General features: G+C 55.6%; 1 protein-coding gene and 1 long non-coding RNA gene across 18 annotated transcripts in view; both read left to right on the top strand.

Moving 5' to 3' along the window:
* CAMTA1 (calmodulin binding transcription activator 1) overlaps positions 1-24,444 on the top strand; it is a 981,226-nt gene that overhangs the window by 853,947 nt on the left and 102,835 nt on the right. For all 17 annotated transcript variants that reach the window (XM_054662341.1, XM_024356107.2, XM_024356106.2 and 14 more), the window contains 2 exons: positions 18,527-18,667; positions 20,154-22,000. In XM_054662341.1, the coding sequence (XP_054518316.1) occupies positions 18,527-18,667; positions 20,154-22,000 (1,988 nt within the window). The remainder of the gene's footprint in view (positions 1-18,526; positions 18,668-20,153; positions 22,001-24,444) is intronic.
* Positions 5,661-9,880, top strand: LOC107974751 (uncharacterized). Its single transcript, XR_001717738.3, has 2 exons — positions 5,661-8,068; positions 9,072-9,880. It is a non-coding gene; the product is annotated as an uncharacterized LOC107974751 (long non-coding RNA).

Raw genomic sequence — 24,444 nt, 5'->3', positions numbered from 1 at the left:
CCTTGAAAGGGTGACCAGGGTCCAGGTGCTTCTGAAGCTCCTCCCACCCCTCAGTGTTTACATTTGGAGGGGAGTTCCTGCTCAAAACAAGTCTTCAGTCAGGAGGAGGAGTTGCCTTCCTGGCCTTTCTGAGCCTTCTGTCTGCTTCTTCTTAGGTCACTAGAAGGAATTCCTCTTGTCAGATTCCACTGGAAAATGAGGGCCCCTTTGCTGGACCGAGGCCCCATCCATATGGCCGGGGAGCAGCCCCAATCCCCTGGGCCCCAGCAAAAGTTCCAAGAGATTGTGTGAGCCAGAGATTAGCCAAGGAGGTTCTCCCAAGGGAAAAGATGCCTTTCAAGGTGGCTCCTACAGTCAGAGGCTGCTAGCCTGGGCCTTCCCAAATTCTTCTTGACACACACAGACAGCCCTTCTCCTTCAGCCATATGCTCCCCATTTTTCCTGGAGCTGCCCATCCATCAGACAGGAATGCCACCTCCAGGCTGGGTGGGAGGAATTAGGCTTTATGAACTCCAGGGGGTGGAAACCAGTCCGGAGCCAGCCTCCAATGCTGAACTGGAGGGAACTGTGAATGCCTGCTCAAAAATCTGCAGTGCATCAGAAAATTATGTAAAACTACAACAAACTCCCCATAAATCTAATAACACTCAGCTCTCTGGTGTCTTGGGGTGGGGGAAGCAGAGCCGCACACAATTACTTGGCTCGGGCGTGCGTGTGCACGGCTCTGACAGAAACACAGCCCGAGAAACAGCCCTGGAAATGCGGCTGCAGGAGAAGGTGCAGATGCCGATCAGGCTTGGAACACACAAAGGGCACCAGCTAAGTGTGTCCGGGGACAGCAGAGGTGTGCTGAGAGCCAAGAAGACCTCAGATTTGATTCCAGAATCAGGCGGGTCACCCAACACTGGAGCCAAACACATTAGCTTCATCCCATTTTCACATAAATCGCGTGCCTTCGAAGACTTCAGTTTGATTTCCTGATGTTTCCAAATTTCCCTGCCCGCCAGCGGAGTTGTCAGCGGTTTAATCACAATGTCGTGCTCCCCAGGGCTGAAGGGAGATGGGTCTGCAGCCTTCGCCTCACCTGCTGTGAGATGGGGGCTCCGTGACCTTATGCCCTGGGAATCTCACCAGGCTTTTTCAGAGAATCCCATCCTGGTCCTTGCAGCTGTGCCCTTTGGTCAGAAGGGGGCTTCCCTTCCACCTGCAATCTGAGGAATGCTTCCTTCAGATGAAAAAAACCACACACAGAAATAAATGAAGATAGCTGATAGGAATTCCCAGGACATTCCCAGAGATCTTTCCTGTCTTTTGGAATCCCTTCTGTAATCATGAGACTATGGGTCCTGCTGCTATGAGGAAGACCAAAATAACAGTGGCTTCAATGAAAGGGAAGCTCCTTTGGCTTTCATGTCACAGTTCAGGGTTGATGTGGCAGCCCCAGGGTCAGGGATCGGCCACCCTGGCTCCCTCCAGGTGGCTGCTCCCCATTCCTAGGGCTTTGCCTTCTTTTACATGGTCCAAAATGGCTACTCCAGCTCCTGCCATTGCAACTGCATTCCAACCAGTGGAAAGAGGAGAAAATAAGGTGGAGGGTGAGTTCCTTCCCTTTAAGCCCACAAGTTGCATACATCATTTCATCTCTGGTGTCATTGGACAGAATTTTGTCATATGGTTACTCCTAGTTGCAAGAGAGTCTGGGAAGTGTCGTTTTTTGCTATGTAGTTCCATCCTAACGTACTTTGGGGAAAGAGGTTCTGCATGTGAATCATTCAGGGCTGAGTAGAGCTGTGCTTAGCCTGGGGTGCCCCTGTGGGCTTCAGCTTTCTGGCTCATAGTGCACAGAATTGCCCATCTCAGTCCAAGGCCTGGCAGTAACTGTCTGAGGCGCCGTCTGAGGCCTGGAGTTTACAGTACGCAAGTGATCTAAAGCTTAGTATGTCTCATCCTGGAAATTCCAGGGTCTGTTCCAATGCAGCTGGTCTGAGAGAGCACCAGATTTGCACCCAGTAAACCCCCATAGTGTGAGTGAGGAGCTGAAGGGGGAGTCCTCTCCTCCCAGATCAGCCACTGAGAGATGACTTTGAGTGGAGTTGACTGCTCTGCCAGGCAGGCTCTGTGCTTCTGTCCTGCCAAGCTGGCAGGAAACTTGCTCAGTGATCTTGGGCTGCTCAGAGCCCCAGTGGTTCTAAACTGCCATGCCCCAAACCTTGCACCCTTGGCTCCACTGGAACCTACAGAAAGCCAGATGGAACCGTTTCCTCAGAGAAGATCCTCTCCCTCTGAGCACCCGTGGCTTTCTTCCCTGCCCATTTCCTGGCAGCTCAGGAGGGGATGGCACGCCAGGCATTTCCCAGCAAGCTGTTGGTGAGGTTGTTCCATCCGGAGTGAGTGGTGAGGGCATGACTTCTAAGCTGTGTTCACAGCCCTTCCCGTGTGGTGATCTTGTCCCAGCTCTCCCGCCTGGAGGCTCCTCTTGGAGTGCCCTGGCTGGCCAGATGGCCCTGCAGCCATGAGCAAGTCCTAGGCCTTCCTGCAGGCTTCGAAGGCCCAGAAATCAGCAGGCAGCTCCCCCAGCCGCCTCGGGGTTTAGCTCCACCCTGCCTGCCGGCCCCAGAGCTCCGCTGGCATCAGGCCAGAGTACTCAGGCCTCTGGGGCAGGTGTCCTCTGCAGCACTGGGCGGGCGGCAGGAGGGCTGGCTGTGGAATCAGCAGAGCCCCAGGGCCTACGCCCACACCACACAAGTGCTCTGTGCACCTCCATGCTTCTGCACGGGCACACGACGTATCCACGGGCACGAGTGTGTGGGGATTCAGCACCTCCACCCCCACACTTCCTCCAAAAGCAACCTCACCTCCATGGTAGGTGGTGGAGGCCATAGTAAATGTGAGGCCACAAAGGCCATGTTGAAAGTGGAGGTGGAGGCCATCCTGAATGTGGGGTGGAGGCCATAGTGAGTGCAGGTGAAGGCCCTGGTGAGTTTGGTGGGGGCCCTGGTGAATTGGGTGGAGGCCATGGTGAGTTGGGTGGAGGCCCTGGTAAGTGTGAGCGGAGGCCCCGTTGAGGTGGATGGAGGCCCTGGTGACTGCAGGTGGAGGCCATGGTGACTGTGAGGGTGGAGGCCATGGTGATTGTGAAGGTGGAGGCTATGGTGAGTTGGGTGGAGGCCCTGCCCTGGTGAGTTGGATGGAGGCCATAGTGAGTGTGGTTGGAGGCCACAGTGAGTTGGGTGGAGGCCCTGTTGAGTTGGGTGGAGGCCACGGTGAGTTGGGTGGAGGCCCTGGTGAGTTGGATGGAGGCCATAGTGAGTGTGGTTGGAGGCCCTGGTGAGTTGGGTGGAGGCCCTGGTGAGTGTGACTGGAGGCCCTGTTGAGGCAGATGGAGGCCCTGGTGACTGAGGGTGGAGGCCATGGTGACTGTGAGGGTGAAGGCCCTGGTGAGTGGTTGGAGGTCATGGTAACTGTGAAGGTGGAGGCTGTGGTGAGTTGGGTGGAGGCTCTGGTGGGTTGGGAGGAGGTCCTGGTGAGTGTGAGCAGAGGCCCTGGTGAGGTAGATAGAGGCCCTGGTGACTGAGGGTGGAGGCCATGGTGACTGTGAGGGTGAAAGTCATGGTAAGTTGGGTAGAGGCCATGGTGACTGTGAGGGTGGAGGCCATGGTGAGTGGGGTGGAGGCCACAGTGAGTTGGAATGGAGGCCCTAGTGAGTGTGAATGGAGGCCCTGTTGAGTTGGGTGGAGGCCCTGGCAAGTGTGGGCTTGCTTGTGCTGTCATGGCCCCCACAGTCCATATCCCCTAACACACTGGTCCTCACCTGCAGCCTGTTGGTTTTCCAGGGGCCAGGGTGTCAGTCCTGCCAGCCTTCAGCATCTGTAAGGCAGTGCTGCCGAGACACCACACCGTTTCCAGTACCGGGCCTCAGATGGGGTGGCTGCAAACAGGGGCCCCTCATTGCTGAGCAGTGGCTGCAGTGGCAGAGAAATCTGCTCAGAGCGGCTGCTTAGCCAGCACCTGCTCTCCAGGGACCCAGCTCAGGCTGCGAGAGGTCGCAGAGCCCAGGATCCCCAGACCCCTAGCCTCCCTCCCTCTGTTCCGGAGGCCCTCGCTGTTGCCAGTACCCAAGCCTGGGGTTGTATGTTCAATGCGCCTTTTGTTTTCTCATAATTTTTCAGACAAAGACCAAAGATCCAGAAGGGGGGGGGGCTGTGTTTATTTGTTTTGTTTTTTGCTTAGATTGTAATCCTGGTGATTATAGAATATCAAGAAGGAAAATCAACAAAGCCTTCCTTCCCGGGGCTCGCGGAGCCGTTCCTGGTCGACCAGCGCCACCTGGTGGCCAGTGGCAGCGGACCTGCTCGGGGATGGGAGCCCCAGGGAAGCCTGACTCCCCGGTCCAGGCCACCTGGAGCTTGCAGGCGGGGGCCTGTCCCACCCGCGCCTCTGGACCTGGTGTCTGAGATGTGCTAGGAGGCTGTTGGGGACCTGCTCTGTAATTCTGGAGTGGTGGGGCTTGGAGTGGGGCTGGAACTAGCAGCAGGAGACCCTAGGGAGAGGTGCCTGTGCCCACCTTTTTTCCTCTCCAGCTCAGTCGATCCTGATACAGTATCACCTGGCTGGCTGGGGACGGCGGGCTGGGAGCTCCGAGCCTGACTAGGAACAGGTATCCCTAAGGCTCAGCCAGAGCCCATCGAGGAAGGACAGCAGCCAGCCTAAAAGTCCGGACGTGGTGGCTTACGCTTGTAATCCCAGCACTCTGGGTGGCCGAGGCAGGAGGGTTACTTGAGCCCAGGAGTTCAAGATCAGCCTGGGCAACATGGCGAGACCCTGTCTCTACAAAAAATAGAAAAATTAGCCAGATGTGGTGGTGCACACCAGTAGCCCCAGCTACTTGGGAGGCTGAGGTGGAAGGATCACTTGAACCTAGGGAGTTCAGGGCTGCAGCGAGCTGAGATGGCGCCACTGCACTCCAGCCTGGGCGACAGAGCAAGACCTTGTCTAAAGAAGAGAGAGAAGAGAAGAGAAGAGGGCTGGACATGGTGGCTGACACCTGTAATCCTAGCACTTCAGGAGGCTGAGGCAGGTAGATCACCTGAGGTCAGGAGTTTGAGACCAGCCTGACCATGTGGTGAAACCTGTTTCTACTGAAAATACAAAAATTAGCTAGGCATGGTGGCAGGTGCCTGTAATCACAACTACTTGGTAGGCTGAGGCAGGAGAATCACTTGAACCCAGTAGGTGGAGGTTGCAGTGAGCCAAGATCGTGCCATTGTGCTCCAGCCTGGGCAACAGAGTGAGACTCCACCTCAAAAAAAAAAAAAAGAGAGAGAGAAGGGAAGAGAGCTGCAAAAACTTTTCTCCCATGGAGCTACAGGTGTGGGCACAGTAAGGAGTGGGGGGATCAGCCCCGGCTGGGAGAGAGAGGGGGTGTTGTTAGAGGGACTCTTTCTGGCCAGCAGTGTTCACTTAGAGGCGTGTTCCAGAGTCACTACCTCTGAGCAGAGACTTCTGGGATAGGAGCAAATGGCTGAATGTCAGGAGTGAGCTCGGGCCCCCCAGGCCACCCAGTTCTGCGGCTCAGAGGGAGCCGAGCCGGCTGCAGTCTTACCCTGGAATCCACCAAGGCCCCAGAAAGCCTGAGCAGAGACAATGGTTCCCCTCAGAACCACCTGGGAGGGGCTGAAAGGCAGGCCCTTCCCCAGACATTCTGACTCCCTGGGTCTGGAGTGGGCTCCAGACACTGAGTTTTTTATGAAGCTAGGTTCTTGTGCTGGGGTCCCCAGGACCATACTTTTTAAGGAACCCCGGCCTATAGCAGCCTCTGGCGAGAGGCCAGCCAAGAGCAGGACCAGCACCTCTTTGGGCCACAGGCCTCCTTTCTCACATCCAGGTGCGAGGAGGGCAGGCGTTGGAGGCCACATGGAGCTTAGTGTAGCCACACTCCCAGAGGAAGCCACTCCCCAGCATGCACTACGTACTGGATGTACCATTTCTGGATGTTCCAGGACTGCGTGAGGACTTTCCGTAGACTCTGGGTTAAGAAATACGACTCTAGAAGTTTCCTTGTTTTGCAGCTGAGGTGTTGGTGCCGGCACATGGTGGAGCCTTGCCAGACACTTGTTGACTTGCACTTGTGAGAAACCCTGGAGTTGCATAAGAGGAAGCACATCTGTGTCCCCACGGCAGCCCAGACAGCAGCTCGGTCCCTGAGAGCAGAGGCCCAGCTCCCTGCCTGCATCTGCGGGGCCTGGGAGTCATGGGGGAGGCAGCGACAGCGCTGGGGGTTCCTGGAGAGGATTTCCTCTGCCTTTTACCCTTCCCTTTGGGAAGGAGCTGCTGCCATGAGGAGCAGGCAGGGCAGGTTCCTGGAATCTCCAGGTGGGTCCCAGCCCTCTTCCTGGCTCCTGCCAGAATGCCTACAGCCCACTTCCAACCTGGCATGGAGGACAGCAGAGGGTGGGCACGGAGAGGCTGACTTGAGTGTGGGGCTTCCTTCCTACTTTGCTTCCAGGATCCAGGTTTGTTTTGCAAATGTTGGTTTCTCACTCCAGCTAATTTTATGGAGCCGATCCGGCCCCCAAGGAGGACTGGAAGAGAAATACTGCTTTTGATTTCCTGTCTCTCCTGGCGTCTTGCTGCCCAGGGCCGCTTCAAGGTCGCATAGCTGCTTCCGTGACAGGAGTTCCCCCTTTTGTGGAGTGCGCCCCTGTGCTGGTGTTGGGGATACAGGACCCCACCGACGTCCTGGGCCCTGACTGCTATGCAGAGCTGATGCTGAGCCCTGCTAGGTGCCAGGGAGTGGTTCTGTCAAAGTTAGAATTCATTGCCAACATTCAAATCTCCAGATTTTCAGCCTCTCTTTAAAAATAGAAGGCTCCAGGCCAGGTAGTTGGGAGCTCAGAGGTGGCTGCTCTGTGGACCGAGCCTGGCTTCCTGCGGCGCTACCTCCCCACACACCAGGAGGCACCTGAGTCCAGGAGGCCCTAGAGCAGTCTTACCAGGAGCAAGATGGAAGCATCCAGAATATCACTTGGTCCCCCACCCCTCTTTCCGAGTGGCCTGGAGGGGCAGATAACCCTGAGGCTCTGACGCTGCCAGGCGGCCGGCACTCCTAGCGCACTCACACTTCACCCGCGGTGCAAAGAATTCCCAGCCTGGTAACAATGCCGCTTCGCACATCAGGAGAAGATTCCGAGAGCCTCAGGATGGCTCTAAAATGCCACTTTGTATGTCACTGAGCACCTTGGAGATTTCCTGTGAGGCCAGTTACAGGGGTAAAGGACATGCCACCCCACACGCTCTGTATTTCCTGATGATGGAGTCACTGGCCGGGCTGGAATGGCGCCTCTCCCTACCCCTCATTGACAATGTCTGTCCCACTTGCAAGAAGAAAGAATACGGGAAGGTCAAGCTCTCCACACCCTGGCAGTCTGCTGGACCATCCACCCCCGCCTTTTCCAGAGGACGTGTGATGTTGGGACGAAGCCCATGCCCCCTGGCAGAGGGAGGACTGTGATGCCCCAACAGCGAGCACCAGAAATGACAGGCTCACTGGGGACACGGCAGATAGGTCCCCGCACGTGCACACGGTGGGCGCACACTCCATCCCGTCCCCCCTCAGCCTCTGCGCTCCTCGAAATGAGATTTCTGAAAATTTTGTCCTCAGGACCAATAGGCGAATGAGAGTTGAATGGTGAGATCGGGAAATTGAATAGTATGTGGGTGTCTGGATATGAGAAGTTAAATCTAATGAAAATTTCATCCAGTTGAACCAAGAAATCAGAAACAGGGCCTTTATTCCTGTCAACAAGAATACAGTGAAAATTAAACCAACCCGGCTGCCATTTCCCATTGACCTTGTCGCCATGGAGACAGCCTTCTAGTGTCAACAACACCGAGGACTCCGAAGGGGCCTCATTCACTCCACGAGAGGCACGTGGCTGCTCCCTCTCCCGTCCGCCTCCGGCACGTGGTTCATAAGGAGAGCAGCCACATGTCCAGGGTTGCTGGAGAGCAACCCAGCCTATACCAGCACCTGGACAAATGACCACGGCACCCTTTGTTGGCTCCCAAGGTGACCTGGCTTGACTAGTTAAATGGCCACCCTCTTTCTGGGTCTTTCTTGGGTGGCAGGGTACCTAGGTGGGTGGACTGGACGAGCCCAGATGGAGGAGGAGGACAGAGCCCCCCACAGCCCTCCAGAAAAGGACACTGCCCCTTGTCCTTGCCACCTGCTCATCACAGCACCCATAAATCTCTTCTCCTGGAAAGGAAGGCCAAGCGTCGATTCCAGCAGGTGCCGCCTGTACAGTTACCATGGTGACCAAAGCTCCAGGTGGCCTTGCCCTGTCATCCTTCCAAGAGTTACTGCCCCACAGAGCAGAGGGGGCAGGTAGCTGGCTCTCACCCGTTCCAGGGGCCACCAGGGGCTGAGGCAGACTTCTGGAGTCCTCTCTGTCTCCTCATCCAATTCCTTTCCAAAGTCTTCCAGGCAGGACTGCGGAGCAGAGAGCTTCCCCTCTTGTGAGGCTTTCCACCCTGGCCTGGGCAGATCTCCTGTGGATGCCATCACATCAGAATCCAGGGGTGGGGCCATCTACCTGGATAGGGCCCAATGGCATACAGTCAGGTAAACTGGCAAGAGGCACCCACTTTCCAGATGAAGAAACTAAGATCCAGAGGAAACAAAGATCTTGTTCTAAGATCACACAGTGCATGAGGGAAACAGCTGCGGCCACATGGGGGCCCCGACCCCAGGCCAGCATGGTGCTGCCACCCGGTCTCCCACTGTTTCTAAATTCTCGCCTCTTCTTCCCACATAGCCAGCACAGGGCATCGCACTTGGAGGTTTTCCCTGCCCTTTGGGAAAGCCCCACCACCGCATGGGACAGCCACGTCAGGAATGAAAGACAGCCAAGACGAAGCTGCCCCTCAGCCCCCTGCCATCCCTCAGGGGGTCCCCTCCCCACCCCCACCATACCCCAAATGAGGAGGCCTTGTCTTGGAGCCAAGCATTGCCCCCACACATCCTGTACAGTCTGGAATGAACCCTTCTTAGCTTCTTTTGGTTTTTATAGAAATTCCCCCCAAATGCACCTCTAACCAGGCACAAAGCCTGCTGCCGTGACGAGACCAGCACAGGCCTCAGGGAAGCCCCAGCGCCCAGGCTTGGATGCAGCGTTGCTGAGATGTCCTCCTTGCAGCAGCCTCCCAGGTTTTCTTCCCCCTTCCTCTCCTGCTTGCTCTGATTTTCCAAGAGCAAGTCCCCATCAGGCCCTGCCTCCCAGTTCCTCCCATGGGAGGCTCAAGGATGAGTTTCTTCTGCCCTGGTCTGGGTGGCTTGGCCAAATGAGTGACAGCTGACCTGACCCCAAAGTGAGGAAATCCCAAGTAGGGAGCCAGGGACTCGGGAGCTTCTGCCCACGAAGGCCCCAGCCAGCAAGGCCTGGCCCCTCTGAGACAGCCCAGCATCTGCAAAGTCAGGGAGGGCAGGAGACGAAGCTGGGCATCAGCTTGGGATGACAGCATGTGGTCCAGCACCAGGACCCTGAGTTTCCTGCACAGTCACCAGCCCCTGGTGAAGGGGCCGAGGGAAACCAGACTTCCCTCCAGGAAGTGAAGTGAGTCTTGCTGCTCACGGCCAGCACCCTCTACCTCCAGATGGGGTCGCTTTTCTCCTTTGCCCACCACCGAGCTGCTGTCCAGTCTTCCTCACCTCCTCCTAGGAGCTGGTCCTGGCAGAGCTGAGAGCCATGCAGGTCGCCCAGTGGAAAGAGCTTGAATCTGCAGCCCCTCTTCACCCCCTACGCACCTGCTGTGTGACCTTGGGCAAGTTACATAACTTCTCTGAGTCTTAGTTTTGGCATTAATAAAATGGGATAATATATTCTGCCTCAAGGGATCACTGGGAGGTTAAAGATGTCATCTCTAGACCTGAGCTTCTCAAACTTGAGTGTGCCTCGAAGGCCTATTAGGACGTGGATGCTGGGCCCCAAACCCCAGCGTTTCTGATTCTGCAGGTTGGGGCGGGGCCTGAGAATGTGCGTTTCTAACAAGTGTCAGGTGATTCTAGTGCTGCGGGGGCCACACTTTGAGAACCACTGCTCCACAGGAGAGTGTCTGGCCCCGTGCCCTGCCCACAGCAGAGGCTCAGTGGAGTACATAGTATTGTTATTATTTTTTTCCCCTTCTTTTTTTGAGACAGGGCCTCACTCTGTCACCCAGGCTGGAGTGCAGTGGCCCGATCACAGCTCACTGTAGCCTCGACCTCCCTGGGCTCAGGTGATCCTCCTGCCTCTGCCTCCCATGTAGCTTGGATTACAGGTGCCCACCACCACACCAGACTAATGTTTTTATTTTTTGTAGAGACTGGGTCTCGCCATTTTGCCAAGGCTGGTCTCAAACTCCTGGGCTCAAGTGATCCACCCTCCCCAGCCTCCCAAAGTGCTGGCATGAGCCACCACACCTGGCCTTGTTCTTTTTTTCTTTTTGGAGTCAACATATGAAGATGCTCACATACTGCCTGGCATGGAGGATATGTCCAATAACTATCATTGTTTTTGTTGTTATTACTGAGACATGAGCTCTGCTTATAGCTCACTGAGGGAAATGATGAACCAATTAAAAAAAAAAGTGCTAGGGAGGGCATGATTGAGAAATTGGCCATTCACTCATTCACTCTACCAGCCTTTATTAAGCATCTACTATGTGCCAGGCATTGTTCTGAGGATGGGAGATGAGCAGTGAACAGCTTGGCAAGGCCTGCCCTCAGGATCCAAACTCCAGCTCCTAGGGACAGGCATGAGCAGCCAGGAAGGCTATTGTGATTTCTATACCCATAGTTCTCAAACTGGAGCATGCATTTGAATTCCCACGAGGGCCCCTTAGGACACAGGTGCTGGGCCCCATCCTGAGTCTGTGAGTCGGTGGGTTTGGGGAGGGCCTGAGAATGAGCCAGAGGCGGGGGCTTGAGCTGGGCTGTGCTGGAAAGAAGGGTGGCATTTAAAGTGGTAGAAGGGCCAGGCGTGGTGGCTCACACCTGTAATCCCTGCACTTCAGGAGGCCGAGGTGGGTGTATCACTTGAGGTCAGGAGTTCAAGACCAGCCTGACCACCATGCTGAAACCCTGTCTCTACTAAAAGTACAAAACTTAGCCAGGCGTGGTGGCGCACACCTGTAGTCCAGCTACTCAGGAGGCTGAGGCATGAGAATTGCTTGAACCCAAGGGTCGGAGGTTGCAGTGAGCTCAGATTGCACCACTGCACTCCAGCCTGGGTGACAGAGTGAGACCCTGTCTCAAAAAATAAATAAATATATATATTAAAAATAAAGTGGTAGAGGAGAGAGGCATTCTGGAAAGCCCCTGATGTCAGAACCCCTTGAACTGTACACACACACACCCCTATACATACACACACCTATACACACACACACTCCTATACACACAAACACACCCATCTATACACACACTGGCACACACCTATACACACACACCTATACATACACACAGCTATACACACACACTCCTATACACACAAACACACCCATCTATACACACAAGCACACACCTATACACACACACCTAAACACACACTCCATGCACACAAACACCCCTATACACACAAACACACCCACCTATACACACACACACCTATACACACACCCACACACCTATACACACACACATACACACAAACACACCCACCTAAACACACACCTATACACACACACCTATACACACACCCACACACACCTATACACACCACACACACCCCTATACACACGAACACACCTACCTGTACACATACCCACCTATACACACACCTATACACACAAATACATCTATACACCCACAAACACACCCATCTATACACACACAAGCACACACCTATACACACAAACACACCCACCTATACACACACCTATACACACACCCACACACACCTATACACACACCCCTATATACACAAACACACCCACCTATACACACACCTATACAAACACACCCACCTATACACACACACCTATACACACACCCACACACCCCTATACACACACCTATACACACACACCTCTATACACACAAACCCACCTATACACACACCTATACACACACCCACACACACCTATACACACAAACACCCCTATACACACACCTATACACACGAACACACACACCTATACACACAGACCCACCTATACACACCATTATACACACAAACACACACACCTATACACACACACCGTTATACACACCTATACACACAAACCCACCTAAACACACCCACCTATACACAAACACACACCTATACAACACACATACACACACCTATGTACACACCCACACACCTGTACACACTGATATGCACACCTATACACACAAACACACCCATCTACACACAAACACCCCTATACACACACCTATACACACCCACACACCTATACACACACAATATACACACCCACACACCTATGCACACACACTGATACACACCTATACACACACACCTGTACACACATCTATATACACATACACCGATACACCCACACCTATACACACACCTATATGTACAAACACCTATACACGCGCACCTGTACACACACACGTGTGCAGTGCATAGAGCAGGGTTGGTGTGGACCTCTAGCCAGAGAGCCTGAGGATGGGGGAGGCCTGAGCCCCCATGCGGGGTGTTATTCAGCCTGCTGTGGTTTGAATGTTTTCCTCCGAAACTTATGTTGAAATTGAATTCTCAGTGCAACTGTGTCTGGAGGTGGGGCCCCATGGGAGGGATTTAACTGCTTTACTTAGGGTTTCTGGGAATGGATTCTTTTTCTTCGCCCTTCCACCATGCAATGACCTAGCAAGAAGGCCCTCACCAGGCACTGGCAGCTTGATATTGGACTTCCCAGCCTCCAAAACTATAAGCCAATACACTTGTGTTCTTTATGAATTTCCCAGTCTGTGGTATTCTGTTGTAGCAGCACAAAAAAGACGAAGACTAAAACACTGCCCTCACAGAGTGCCACAGACTGGCGGCTTAAACAACAGAAATTGATCATCTCACAGTCTGCAGGCTGGAAGTCCAAGATCAAGAGGACATTGGGGTTGGTTGCTGGTAGGGCCTCTCTTCCTGGGTTGCAGACAGCCACCTTCTCACTGCTTCCTCATATAACCATCTATCTAGGCATGGGCACTCCTGGTGTCTCCTCCTCTACTTATAAGGACACCAGTCCTGCTGGGATAGGGTCCCACCCATGTGACCTCACTTAACCGTAATTACCTCCTTAAAAGTCTGTTTCCAAATACAGTCACATTGGTGGTTAGGGCTTCAACCTATGGATTTGGTGGGGGACACAATTCAGTTCATGACAGAGGAAAATAGGACGGCCCTACCGTGGCTCAGGCTTAGCCTGTGTAGCTGAAGCTCTCCGCCGCTTCCCAAGGGCATGGGATGGAGCAGCTGCAACCCAAGAGGCTCTCGGCTGGCAGCCTGCCCCATGTGGGGTGAAGCCCCTACGCCTTCCCCCAGCCCTCTCTTCTAGATCTCAATTACTCTTTGCCCAGCGGTTGGCCGCCTCTTGGGTAAATTGTTCATCAGAAGATGCTCTCCAAAGCATGGGCCACACGCTGTTGTCATTGATTTCATTTTGATTATTCATATTAGTGGAAGCGCTGCTGCCTTGCCAGGGGCCATAATTAGGGTAAACATCTTGTACGAGGGCTAGGTCAGCATTGGAGTGGGCCCTGGGTTCCTGCGACGGCCACTCCCAGCCTCGGCTCTGCAGGCCGATCCTCACACAGGCCGCGCTGCAGGCAGCCCTGTCCGAGAGAATGCAGTCCCCGGCCTGTGTTTCATGGGGCAGCCGCAGGGCTTCTCGGGTAGCTGTAGGAGGACACCTTTCGAGGAGCCAGCATCCTGCTTCCCAGTGGCCAGTGTGACCATCCTGCCTGCCCCTGTCTTGTGGAGCCCCATGCTGGGGTCTGGCTTATCCCACCCCATGCCAGCCCTTTCTTCTCTCTGGTACTTCCCCTGACCCAGCCTTCCTGGGGATACAGGTCTCTCTCCACCACCTGAGCAGACCAGGGACCACCACCAAGGCTCCAACTATGGGGAGCTGCAGAGAGGGTCCCTCTGTCTGGGATTCAGCTCAGGCCATTCTGCCTGAGAACGGGGAGTCAGGTACCGCCCGGTGAGGTACAGTGAGCAGGAGGGGACAGATGTGACCCAGAGCCACCAGGACATTACCTTTCTGGGAATTCCTCTTTCTGTGCCTCCTCCCTTACAAGACATGTCATGACCTGACATGTCATGACCTTACATGTCATGGGAGGTCACGTGATCAAGTGTACTTTTAACGCAGTTTCCCTTTTGCTGCTTTAAAAAGGGGAAGGGGCCGAGGGGGAGGCCGGCATGCGTGGCTATTAACCTTCCTTTCATAAAGCGCTTTTTCCCTATAGAAATCTCCCTTCCCACTGATTCATTGCGTGTTGGGAAGCAGAGCATGACATGTTAAAAGCCGTCTTGATACTATTTGATATTCAGTGCTAACAACTCACCACCTCAGAGGAGGGGCTTTTCTCCACCCACCCACCCCCAACACCAGAGCAAGGAGGGAGACAATCTGCATATTGGATGTGCCAAGACAGTAGGTAATTTGCATTAAGCATCTAGAAACTCTCTGCTTGCAATCTGTCACCCTTCACTGGGTCTTCATTTTATAACCTTCACAACATAAGGAGGAGAACAAGAGGCAGAGAGAATGCGGCTGCCGCACCCCCATCAGGACTGGAGGAGAAACCTGGCCTGATCGGCGGTTGTCAGAGCAGAGGGGACCCTGATCTGAAATGCCAGGAGACTCTGCCAGCCAGGGGATTCAAAAGCCTCACTGTGCCAAGACCCAAGACCCTCAAGTGGGGTGTGGCCTGAAGGCCGAAGCCAGAGGTGGGGCTGCCCTGAAAACAGCTCATCTCCACAGACAGCCAAGTTCAAATTCAGCAGGGATCTTCCCAGAGAACATGTGGCCTGGCTTGGCAAGGGGCACCTGCTCAGAGTTCCCACAGGGAGAAGCTCCCGTGGTGAGCTCTGCAGGGGTTTCTGCTCTTGGACTTGCAGTTCCCTGCTGAGTTTAAGCTTAGGACAGAGCTGCGTGTTCTCCCATCCTAACGGCATGTGAGGAGCCTCTGCAGAGCTCTAAAAAAAATACCTGGCACCACCCCAGACCCATGACGTCAGAATCTCCTATCTAGGGCCTGGGTACAGCCAGAGTAGGGGACCCACAACTGGAACAGACCACTGCCTGTGCAGTGGTACAGAGGAGAGTCTCAAATCCTGCCCTGTGGCCTCTGGAATGTGATTTGGGCTGTCACCTCCCCTCCTGAGCCTCTGTTTTCTTATCTGTAAAATGAGTCTGGAAATGTCTGTAGCCAAGGAGTGCCCTGGGCATAGGGACAGGCCAGAGAGCCTGTGACCCCTCATCTTGCCTCCACCAGGTCCTTTCTGCAGTAATCTGTCTTCTGTATTGAATTTCTTGGTAGAGGTTTATTTAAGAAAAGGGTCCCATAGCTATGATGAGGTTTAAAAGCCCCTGGCCCGGGCCTTCCCTCCAGCTGTCAGGGACAAGGTGCTTAGGGGGATGCTGGAGAATTCCTCCAGGGAGCCCAAGATGAAAGCACTGTCCACCTGAAGAAAAGTGGGCTGTCAATGCTGCCACCTGCCTGCCTGCGCCTATCACATGTTCGCCGATCACAAGTTCTGAACATGGCGGCTTGGCAAACAGGTGCCACTCAGCCTCACCCATCCCCCTCAGTGACCCACCAGAATCCCAGGCCCCCTGAGAATAAGTGAAGATGCAGGAGGCAGAGGGTGCTGCAGACCTCAGAGGAGCCTCTTCAGAGTGAAGCAGAGGGGAAGGAAGGGGAACGGACACCCGGGTCAGGCGACAGCACACACAGAGAAGGAAAGCAGCACCCTGAAGGTATTCCTGCCAGATCCCAAGCCTCACACATGGGTGATTTCCTTTGAAAAACTATCAGAGGCTGGGCATGGTGGCTCACGCCTGTAATCCCAGCACTTTGGGAGGCCAAGGGGCGGGGGGGGGCGGGGGTGGATCACAAGGTCAGGAGTTCGAGACCAGCCTGGCCAATATGGTGAAACCCCATCTCTACTAAAAATACAAAAATTAGCCAGGCCCAGTGGCAGGCGCCTGTAATCCCAGCTATTCAGGAGGCTGAGGCAGAAGAATTGCTTGAACTCAGGAGGCAGAGGTTGCAGTGAACCGAGATCGTGCCACCGCACTCCAGCCTGGGCAACAGAGCGAGACTCTGTCTCAAAAAAAAGAAGAAGAAAAGAAAAACCATCAGAGTTATAATTAAAGGGAGAGCTCTACACCCAGGAACAGAGGCTTGAGATGAATGGCCACCACGGAGATCTACCCGCAGTGTTCCGGGGCTGAGCCATCTGTGGATTTCACAGCAAGAAGCTTCCTGCCGCAAGCCCAGTCCCCATAGCATTGGCCAGGCCCCAGGGCAGGGCCAGCACTGCCTGCTGGGTGTCACAGTCATTACTGTCATCACCATCATCACTAGTGATGTTATGACAACAGCTACCCTTTTTTTGGGTATGCACAAAGTGCCAGGCATGTAGATCGTGTTTTCTCCTGGCCAGTTCTCCAGGCAGGAACTACTATATGCCCACTTTACAAGTGAGGAAACTGAGGCTCAGAGAGGCTAAGTGACTTGCCCAAATCCACACAGCAAGATCAAAACCTAGACTCAGACCAGGTACAATGGCTCACACCTATAATATCAGCACTTTGGGAGGCCATGAGTTCCAAACCGGCCTGGGTAACATAGTGAGACCCTTGTCTCTACAAATAATTTTTTGTTTTGTTTTGTTTTGAGACAGAGTTTTGCTCTCATTCCCCAGGCTGGAGTGCAATGGTGCAATCTCGGCTCACTGCAACCTCTGCCTCCCAGACGATTCTTTTGCCTCAGCCCCCCAGGTAGCTGGGATTACAGGCATGTGCCACCACGCCCAGCTAATTTTGTATTTTTAGTAGAGACGGGTTTCACCATGTTGGTCAGGCTGGTCTCAAACTCCTGACCTCAGGTGATCCGCTCACTTTGGCCTTCCAAAGTATTAGGATTATAGGTGTGAGCCACTGCGCCTGGCCTCTACAAATAATTTTTTTTTTAAATATCCAAGTGTAGTGACACATGCCTATAATCCCAGCTACTCAGGAGGCTGAGGCGGGAGGATCACTTGAACCCACGAGGCCGAGTCTACAGTGAGTCGTGTTTATACCACAGCACTCCAGCCTGAGCAACAGAGTGACACCTGTTTCAAAAAAAATAAATAAGTAAAACTTGGACTCAAATCCATGTCTGAACCGAGCCAGCTCCTACCTGCCATGTTGACGCTCTCCTTGTCCCCCTACCTTCTAGAGCCCTTCACAGAACTGGGGCCAGTGCTGCGAGGGTTAGTGGCTGTCCCCCTGGAGCTGGTGGGAGAGGAGCTTCAGCCAAAGGAGGAAGGACATTGCTCTTGTATCGATAAAGCCACTGACCTCTCCGTATCTCGACCCTGTGCCCGGCTCCTCCGCGCCTGGATCCCTAGCACCAGCTCCAGCCGCAAAGCTGCGAATCCACTGCCTCTGAGCCTGGCCCCACTAGAGACAGCTGGATTGCTCCATGTGCCGGACTCAGGACTTAGCGACCCCTTGGCCGGGTCTGCTCCAGCTGAGAAAACTGCTATGCTGGAAAAGTCGGTTTAGACTTCCAGCCCCCATCCTGCCAGGCAGGTGGGGAAACCCCAATCCCAACTCCAGGAACTGCAAAAGTGCAGGGAGGAAGGTTGAGCCCAGCTCCCGGGGTGGCTGTTCAGATGACTGCCATCAGTCAGCACTGGGCACTGAGCTACCTGCTGTCCAGGCCACGTGGGCCCTTCAGTCCCGTCCCCATCTCCCCTGGCCTCTCCTGCATCTGCACTCCCTTTGGGGCAAAGAAGTCTGGTGAGGGCAGGAAGCCAGAGTCTTACCCCCCAGGGTGGGGCCACCTCCCCACACACTCCTGGGAGAGGCATTGGTCCTCCCGGCTCGGTGCTTGTTGGTCCACCACCTCTATCCTGAGTCTCCACAAGAAGCTCACAGGCTGGGAAGTCCCTCAGCCTCCTGTCCACTCTCCTTCTGTCCTTGTTCCCTTTCTCTTCCATTCCAGCACCCCTGGAAGAGCCGCCTCGTGCACTCTGACTTTAGGGAAACAAAAGCAGAACTCTATGCGGTCCACTCCCTGGGCTGCACCATAGTGAGGGGGAGCTAAAGAGCTCAGAACCCCCGATGGGAGCAGGGGGTCTGGCGGGGGCAGCCTGGCCTCCCTTCCCCTCCTCCTCCCCTACTCATCAATTCGCCCCAGGAGCCAGCTCCCCAGCAGAGAGAGGGCTGCCCTCAGGGAGGGCCTGGGTCCTACCCCTTGGCCCCACCCAGGTCCCCTCTGCACCCACGGGCTCTGACAGCCCCCCTGCCTCTCTCTTCACAGTCCATGGCATCAAGTGGACCTGCAGCAATGGGAACAGCAGCTCAGGCTTCTCGGTGGAACAGCTGGTGCAGCAGATCCTCGACAGCCACCAGACCAAGCCCCAGCCGCGGACCCACAACTGCCTCTGCACCGGCAGCCTGGGTGAGCCGGGGCTCCCGGGGCAGGCGGGCGCCACGGGGACAGAGGGGCCCTACCAGGCAGCCGTCATGGCTGTCCTCTGTGGGAGTAGCCATGACATCTAGTGAGGGAGGAGGGGGACAGTCAGGGACTGGGCGACACCGCCACACCCAGCACAGACACAAGGCAGGCCTTCCGCCTCGTCCTGTCCTGCAACTGGCTGGCAGTCCGCTCTGGGCAGGAGGGAGCAGTGTCCAGAGGGACAGCTTCCTCCATGGGGCAAGAACTGGGGGCAGCAGAGTTGGGGAAGCAAGGAGCTCTGGGGCTCGGGGCCTCTCTGTTCAGGCCCACGCTCTTGGGCATCCTCTGCCAGAGGGCACTGGGGTCTTGAGGGAGACGTGCCCTGCGTCAGTGACACCACGCAGGCGCAACCTCTTTCTTTAACCTCTGTCTCCTCCAAGAACATGAATCGTCCCGCACTCTCCTTCCTAATGTGTCTGTTTTTCTGATAATGGTATTTGCTCTTTGAAATGTGTGTTCTCCTCTCCCCAGGCTGACTTAATTAGATAGTCCCATTAGAGGGTCATGTCACTTCTCTGCGCAGTCTTGGTGCATTGAGGAGTCTTGGTGGTGAGGCCGTAACAGGATCAGGGAGAATTCGCCCTTTCATCAAAAGCAAAGTGATTCCCATCAGATGAAATGAAAATGGTGAAAATATCGGATGGGAGGGAGAGAAAAGCCGTCCTGGCTGCCGGGGCTGGAGGAGCTGCCAGGGAGGCTTTGCCAAGCTCAGAAACGCTGGGCTCCTGAGGCTTGTACGTCTGAAATGAGGAGCAAGGGCTCTGTCCCTACTTAGGACCTAGAAGGATTTTTGTACCCCAGAGAGCTGAGGGTAGGCCTGGGCTTAGGTACCTTTCCGCCTCTGGAGCAGGGTCGAGAACCCTCTTTGGTCCTGGGGCCTGAGAGCTGGTCCCAAGACTGCATTTCCATCACCTCCCCATTGACCTCTGGTTGCCAGGCCCCAGGGGTGGCTCCTCATTGGGGCATGGCCTGAGCAGCTGTGGGAAGTTGGGGAGGGGAGGTGGGGCAGGATACGAACGTAGCCACTCTCACCAGGCTGATTCCCTCTTGCCAGCAAAAGGCCTTCCAGATGAGTGGTATCTGTCTCTGATGGCGGAGGGGACTTTCCTGGGTGTTGACATTCTCTCCACCTTCTCCTTCCCAACTTCCCACATGCTTCCTATTCGAAAAGAGCATCAAGGCCAAAGCCCCTCTGATCTTTGGAGGAGGGTCAAAGGGGCGTGGGACGGCCCCCAGGCTTGGGGTACGTGTCCAAGGGCTGAGGGTCTGTGGCCTGCCTGGGGCACCGGGCCTGGACTTTGCCAGGGGCCCCAGCCGCTGTGGGGCAGGTCCACCACGGTCCTAGCTCTGACTCTCTTTTGTGTGTGCATGTGTGTGTGCACGTGTGTGCCTGCGTGTGCGTGCGCATGTTGTGTTCCGATCTCCGCAGGAGCTGGCGGCAGCGTGCATCACAAGTGTAACAGCGCCAAACATCGCATCATCTCGCCCAAGGTGGAGCCACGGACAGGGGGGTACGGGAGCCACTCGGAGGTGCAGCACAATGATGTGTCGGAGGGCAAGCACGAGCACAGCCACAGCAAGGGCTCCAGCCGCGAGAAGAGGAACGGCAAGGTGGCCAAGCCCGTGCTCCTGCACCAGAGCAGCACCGAGGTCTCCTCCACCAACCAGGTGGAAGTCCCCGACACCACCCAGAGCTCCCCTGTGTCCATCAGCAGCGGGCTCAACAGCGACCCGGACATGGTGGACAGCCCGGTGGTCACAGGTGTGTCCGGTATGGCGGTGGCCTCTGTGATGGGGAGCTTGTCCCAGAGCGCCACGGTGTTCATGTCAGAGGTCACCAATGAGGCCGTGTACACCATGTCCCCCACCGCTGGCCCCAACCACCACCTCCTGTCACCTGACGCCTCTCAGGGCCTCGTCCTGGCCGTGAGCTCCGACGGCCACAAGTTCGCCTTTCCCACCACAGGCAGCTCGGAGAGCCTGTCCATGCTGCCCACCAACGTGTCCGAAGAGCTGGTCCTCTCCACCACCCTCGACGGTGGCCGGAAGATTCCAGAAACCACCATGAACTTTGACCCCGACTGTTTCCTTAATAACCCAAAGCAGGGCCAGACGTACGGGGGTGGAGGCCTGAAAGCCGAGATGGTCAGCTCCAACATCCGGCACTCGCCGCCCGGGGAGCGGAGCTTCAGCTTTACCACCGTCCTCACCAAGGAGATCAAGACCGAGGACACCTCCTTCGAGCAGCAGATGGCCAAAGAAGCGTACTCCTCCTCCGCGGCGGCTGTGGCAGCCAGCTCCCTCACCCTGACCGCCGGCTCCAGCCTCCTGCCATCGGGCGGTGGCCTGAGTCCCAGCACCACCCTGGAGCAGATGGACTTCAGCGCCATCGACTCCAACAAGGACTACACGTCCAGCTTCAGCCAGACGGGCCACAGCCCCCACATCCACCAGACCCCCTCCCCGAGCTTCTTCCTGCAGGACGCCAGCAAACCCCTCCCCGTCGAGCAGAACACCCACAGCAGCCTGAGTGACTCTGGGGGCACCTTCGTGATGCCCACGGTGAAAACGGAGGCCTCGTCCCAAACCAGCTCCTGCAGCGGTCACGTGGAGACGCGGATCGAGTCCACCTCCTCCCTCCACCTCATGCAGTTCCAGGCCAACTTCCAGGCCATGACGGCAGAAGGGGAGGTCACCATGGAGACCTCGCAGGCGGCGGAAGGGAGCGAGGTCCTGCTCAAGTCTGGGGAGCTGCAGGCCTGCAGCTCTGAGCACTACCTGCAGCCGGAGACCAACGGGGTAATCCGAAGTGCCGGCGGCGTCCCCATCCTCCCAGGCAACGTGGTGCAGGGACTCTACCCCGTGGCCCAGCCCAGCCTCGGCAACGCCTCCAACATGGAACTCAGCCTGGACCACTTTGACATCTCCTTCAGCAACCAGTTCTCCGACCTGATCAACGACTTCATCTCCGTGGAGGGGGGCAGCAGCACCATCTATGGGCACCAGCTGGTGTCGGGGGACAGCACGGCACTCTCACAGTCAGAGGACGGGGCGCGGGCCCCCTTCACCCAGGCAGAGATGTGCCTCCCCTGCTGTAGCCCCCAGCAGGGTAGCCTGCAGCTGAGCAGCTCGGAGGGCGGGGCCAGCACCATGGCCTACATGCACGTCGCCGAGGTGGTCTCGGCCGCCTCGGCCCAGGGCACCCTGGGCATGCTGCAGCAGAGCGGACGGGTGTTCATGGTGACCGACTACTCCCCAGAGTGGTCTTACCCAGAGGTAAGCTGCCGCCACTGCCACCACCTGTCACCTCCCCTCCCACCCACCTCGCCGGCCCCTGCGCCACCCTGAAGCTAAGGGATGCCTGTGGCTGCCCTTCAGAGGAAGCTCTGGACCACAAAGATGACGCTTTCCCTTCCTTGTGTCCCCACGGCGCTTGAACACCTCCGTCTTTCACGCAGTGGTTCTCAAACTTCACTGGGGCAAGTAGCTTTAAAGTCAGGGGGTCCTTGGCCGGGTGCCATGGCTCAAACCTGTAATCCCAGAACTTTGGGAGGCCGAGGCAGGAGGATCATCTGAGCCAAGGTGTTCCAAACCAACCTGGGCAACATAGTGAGACCTGGTTTCAACAAAATATTTAAAAAATAAGCCAGGTGTGGTGGGGCATGCCTATGGTCCCAGCTATTCTGGAGGCTGAGTCCGGAGGAGCACTTGAGCCCAAGAGGTTGAGGCTGCAGTGAGCTGTGGTTGTACCACTGCACTCCAGTCCGGATGACAGAGTGAAACCCTGTCTCAAAAAAAAAGAGAAAAAGTCAGGGTATCCTTGGAAGCAAAATGCTCCCCCAGCTCCAGCCAGAGTCGTCTGCCGTTTCTCAATTTATGTGTTGAGTCCATCTATGTTTTGCTTTGCTTTTTTTTGAAAAGGGGTCCCAGGGTTGCTTAAAAAAATTCAAAAGTCACCATTGGCTGGGCTCAGTGGCTCATGCCCATAATCCCAGCACTTTGGGAGGCCAAGGTGGGTGGATCACCTGAGGTCAGGAGTTCGAGACTAGCCTGGCCAACATGGTGAAACCCCGTCTCTACTAAAAATACAAAAAATTAACTGGGCGTAGTGGCACGTGCCTGTAATCCCAGCTACTCGGGAGGCTGAGGCAGGAGAATCGCTTGAACCCGGGAGGTGGAGGTTGCAGTGAGTCGAGATCACGCCACTGCACTCCAGCCTGGGCGACAAGAATGAAACTGTCTTAAAAAAAAAAAGAAAAAAGAAAAAGTCACCATCATAGATCATCTACATCTACTGCCTTCACCCTACTTCTCTAAGCCAAACAAAAACAAAAACCAAAAATCTCTCTCAAAACTGAACAGGGCACAGCTTCTGAAGAGTCACCCTGAAGATCCTTCTTAAGTAAACCTGGCCTTCTGCAAATTCAACACAGGTCATAGGGCGCAGGATTCCAACGTGCACCCTCCCCCAGCCCCCAGGCCGCCTCAGCTCCCGGGGATCTGACTTTGAGAACCACTACTCCAAAGACCAAAGCATCTTGCCTGAGGGACACAAGCAGTAGAGGAATCTCTGCTTTTTCTGTAGAGCAGAATAGCACAGGAAGGGGACAGAGTGGCCCAGGCTTTCCCTAAATAACCTAGTGCAGACAAGCACGTGCATCCTGACCTCTACCCAGCCCATCTGGGTGCTCAGGGACCAGCACATGCACCACGGGCCCTGATTGGACACTGCCCGGGAGGTGGCTGCCCACGGCCCACTCGGCTGGAGAACACCAAAGAAGGGGGCTCATACTTCCTCACCCTTCTTCCCCGCTGGCAAAGCTAAGAAAATCTGCGTACAGACACCCCCAGCTCTCCCATCCCCGATAGGAAGAGCCCTGAAGGATCAGACTCGGCTTCCTCTTGGTATAGGTTGGTGTGACCGTGTTTCTGACCCCCCTGCTGTTGTTGTTTTGTTTTGTTTTGTTTTTGAGAAGGAATTTCACTCTTTTTGCCCAGGCTGGAGTGCAATGGCGCCATCTCGGCTCACTGAAACCTCCGCCTCCCAGGTTCAAGCGATTCTCCTGCCTCAGCCTGCCGAGTAGCTGGGGTTACAGGCACACCCTGCTGCATCCAGCTAATTTTTGTATTTTTAGTAGAGACGGGGTTTCACCATGTTTCCCAGGCTGGTCTTGACCTCCTGGCCTCCAGTGATCCGCCCACCTCAGCCTCCCGAAGTGCTGGGATTTCGGGCATGAGCCACCACACCCGGCCCTGACCTCCTACTCTTATCAGTGACTCTGAGCTCAGTGGCACCTTCGGAGTGCCCACCACACCCCCCACCCCACCCCATGAAGGCCAGTTGGGCATCTTCCCCGTGCCCCCTGACCCTGGGCTTAAGAAAGCGATGCAAAGGGACAGGGAGGGAGGCCAGGATCAGGGTGCAGGGGGACGGTCAGAGCTGTCTTCTGGTCCTGGCTCCTTGAGACCTGACTCTCTGGGGCTCAGTTTCCTTACGTGTAAATGGCTGAGAGGGGGTGGCCTCGAGGCACTCCCAGTCCTAGGACCTGGGAGATTTGGTCCTCGGGACACTTAGAGGCGCCCTGGAGCCCTTAATGTCTTGCAGAAGCCAGGAGGTGGGAGGAGGGTCCCCTCTTTTCCCGAGGTCCTGGCCTGTCAGACAGGCCCTGGGCTGGGTACAGACCCACACCCCAGCCTCCTGGGTGTCCTGGCGAGTGGGA

The sequence above is a fragment of the Pan troglodytes genome, chromosome 1 (assembly GCF_028858775.2).
Source record: "Pan troglodytes isolate AG18354 chromosome 1, NHGRI_mPanTro3-v2.0_pri, whole genome shotgun sequence".
In the NCBI taxonomy this organism is placed as follows: domain Eukaryota; kingdom Metazoa; phylum Chordata; class Mammalia; order Primates; family Hominidae; genus Pan; species Pan troglodytes.
This window is presented reverse-complemented; position numbering and strand designations above follow the sequence as displayed.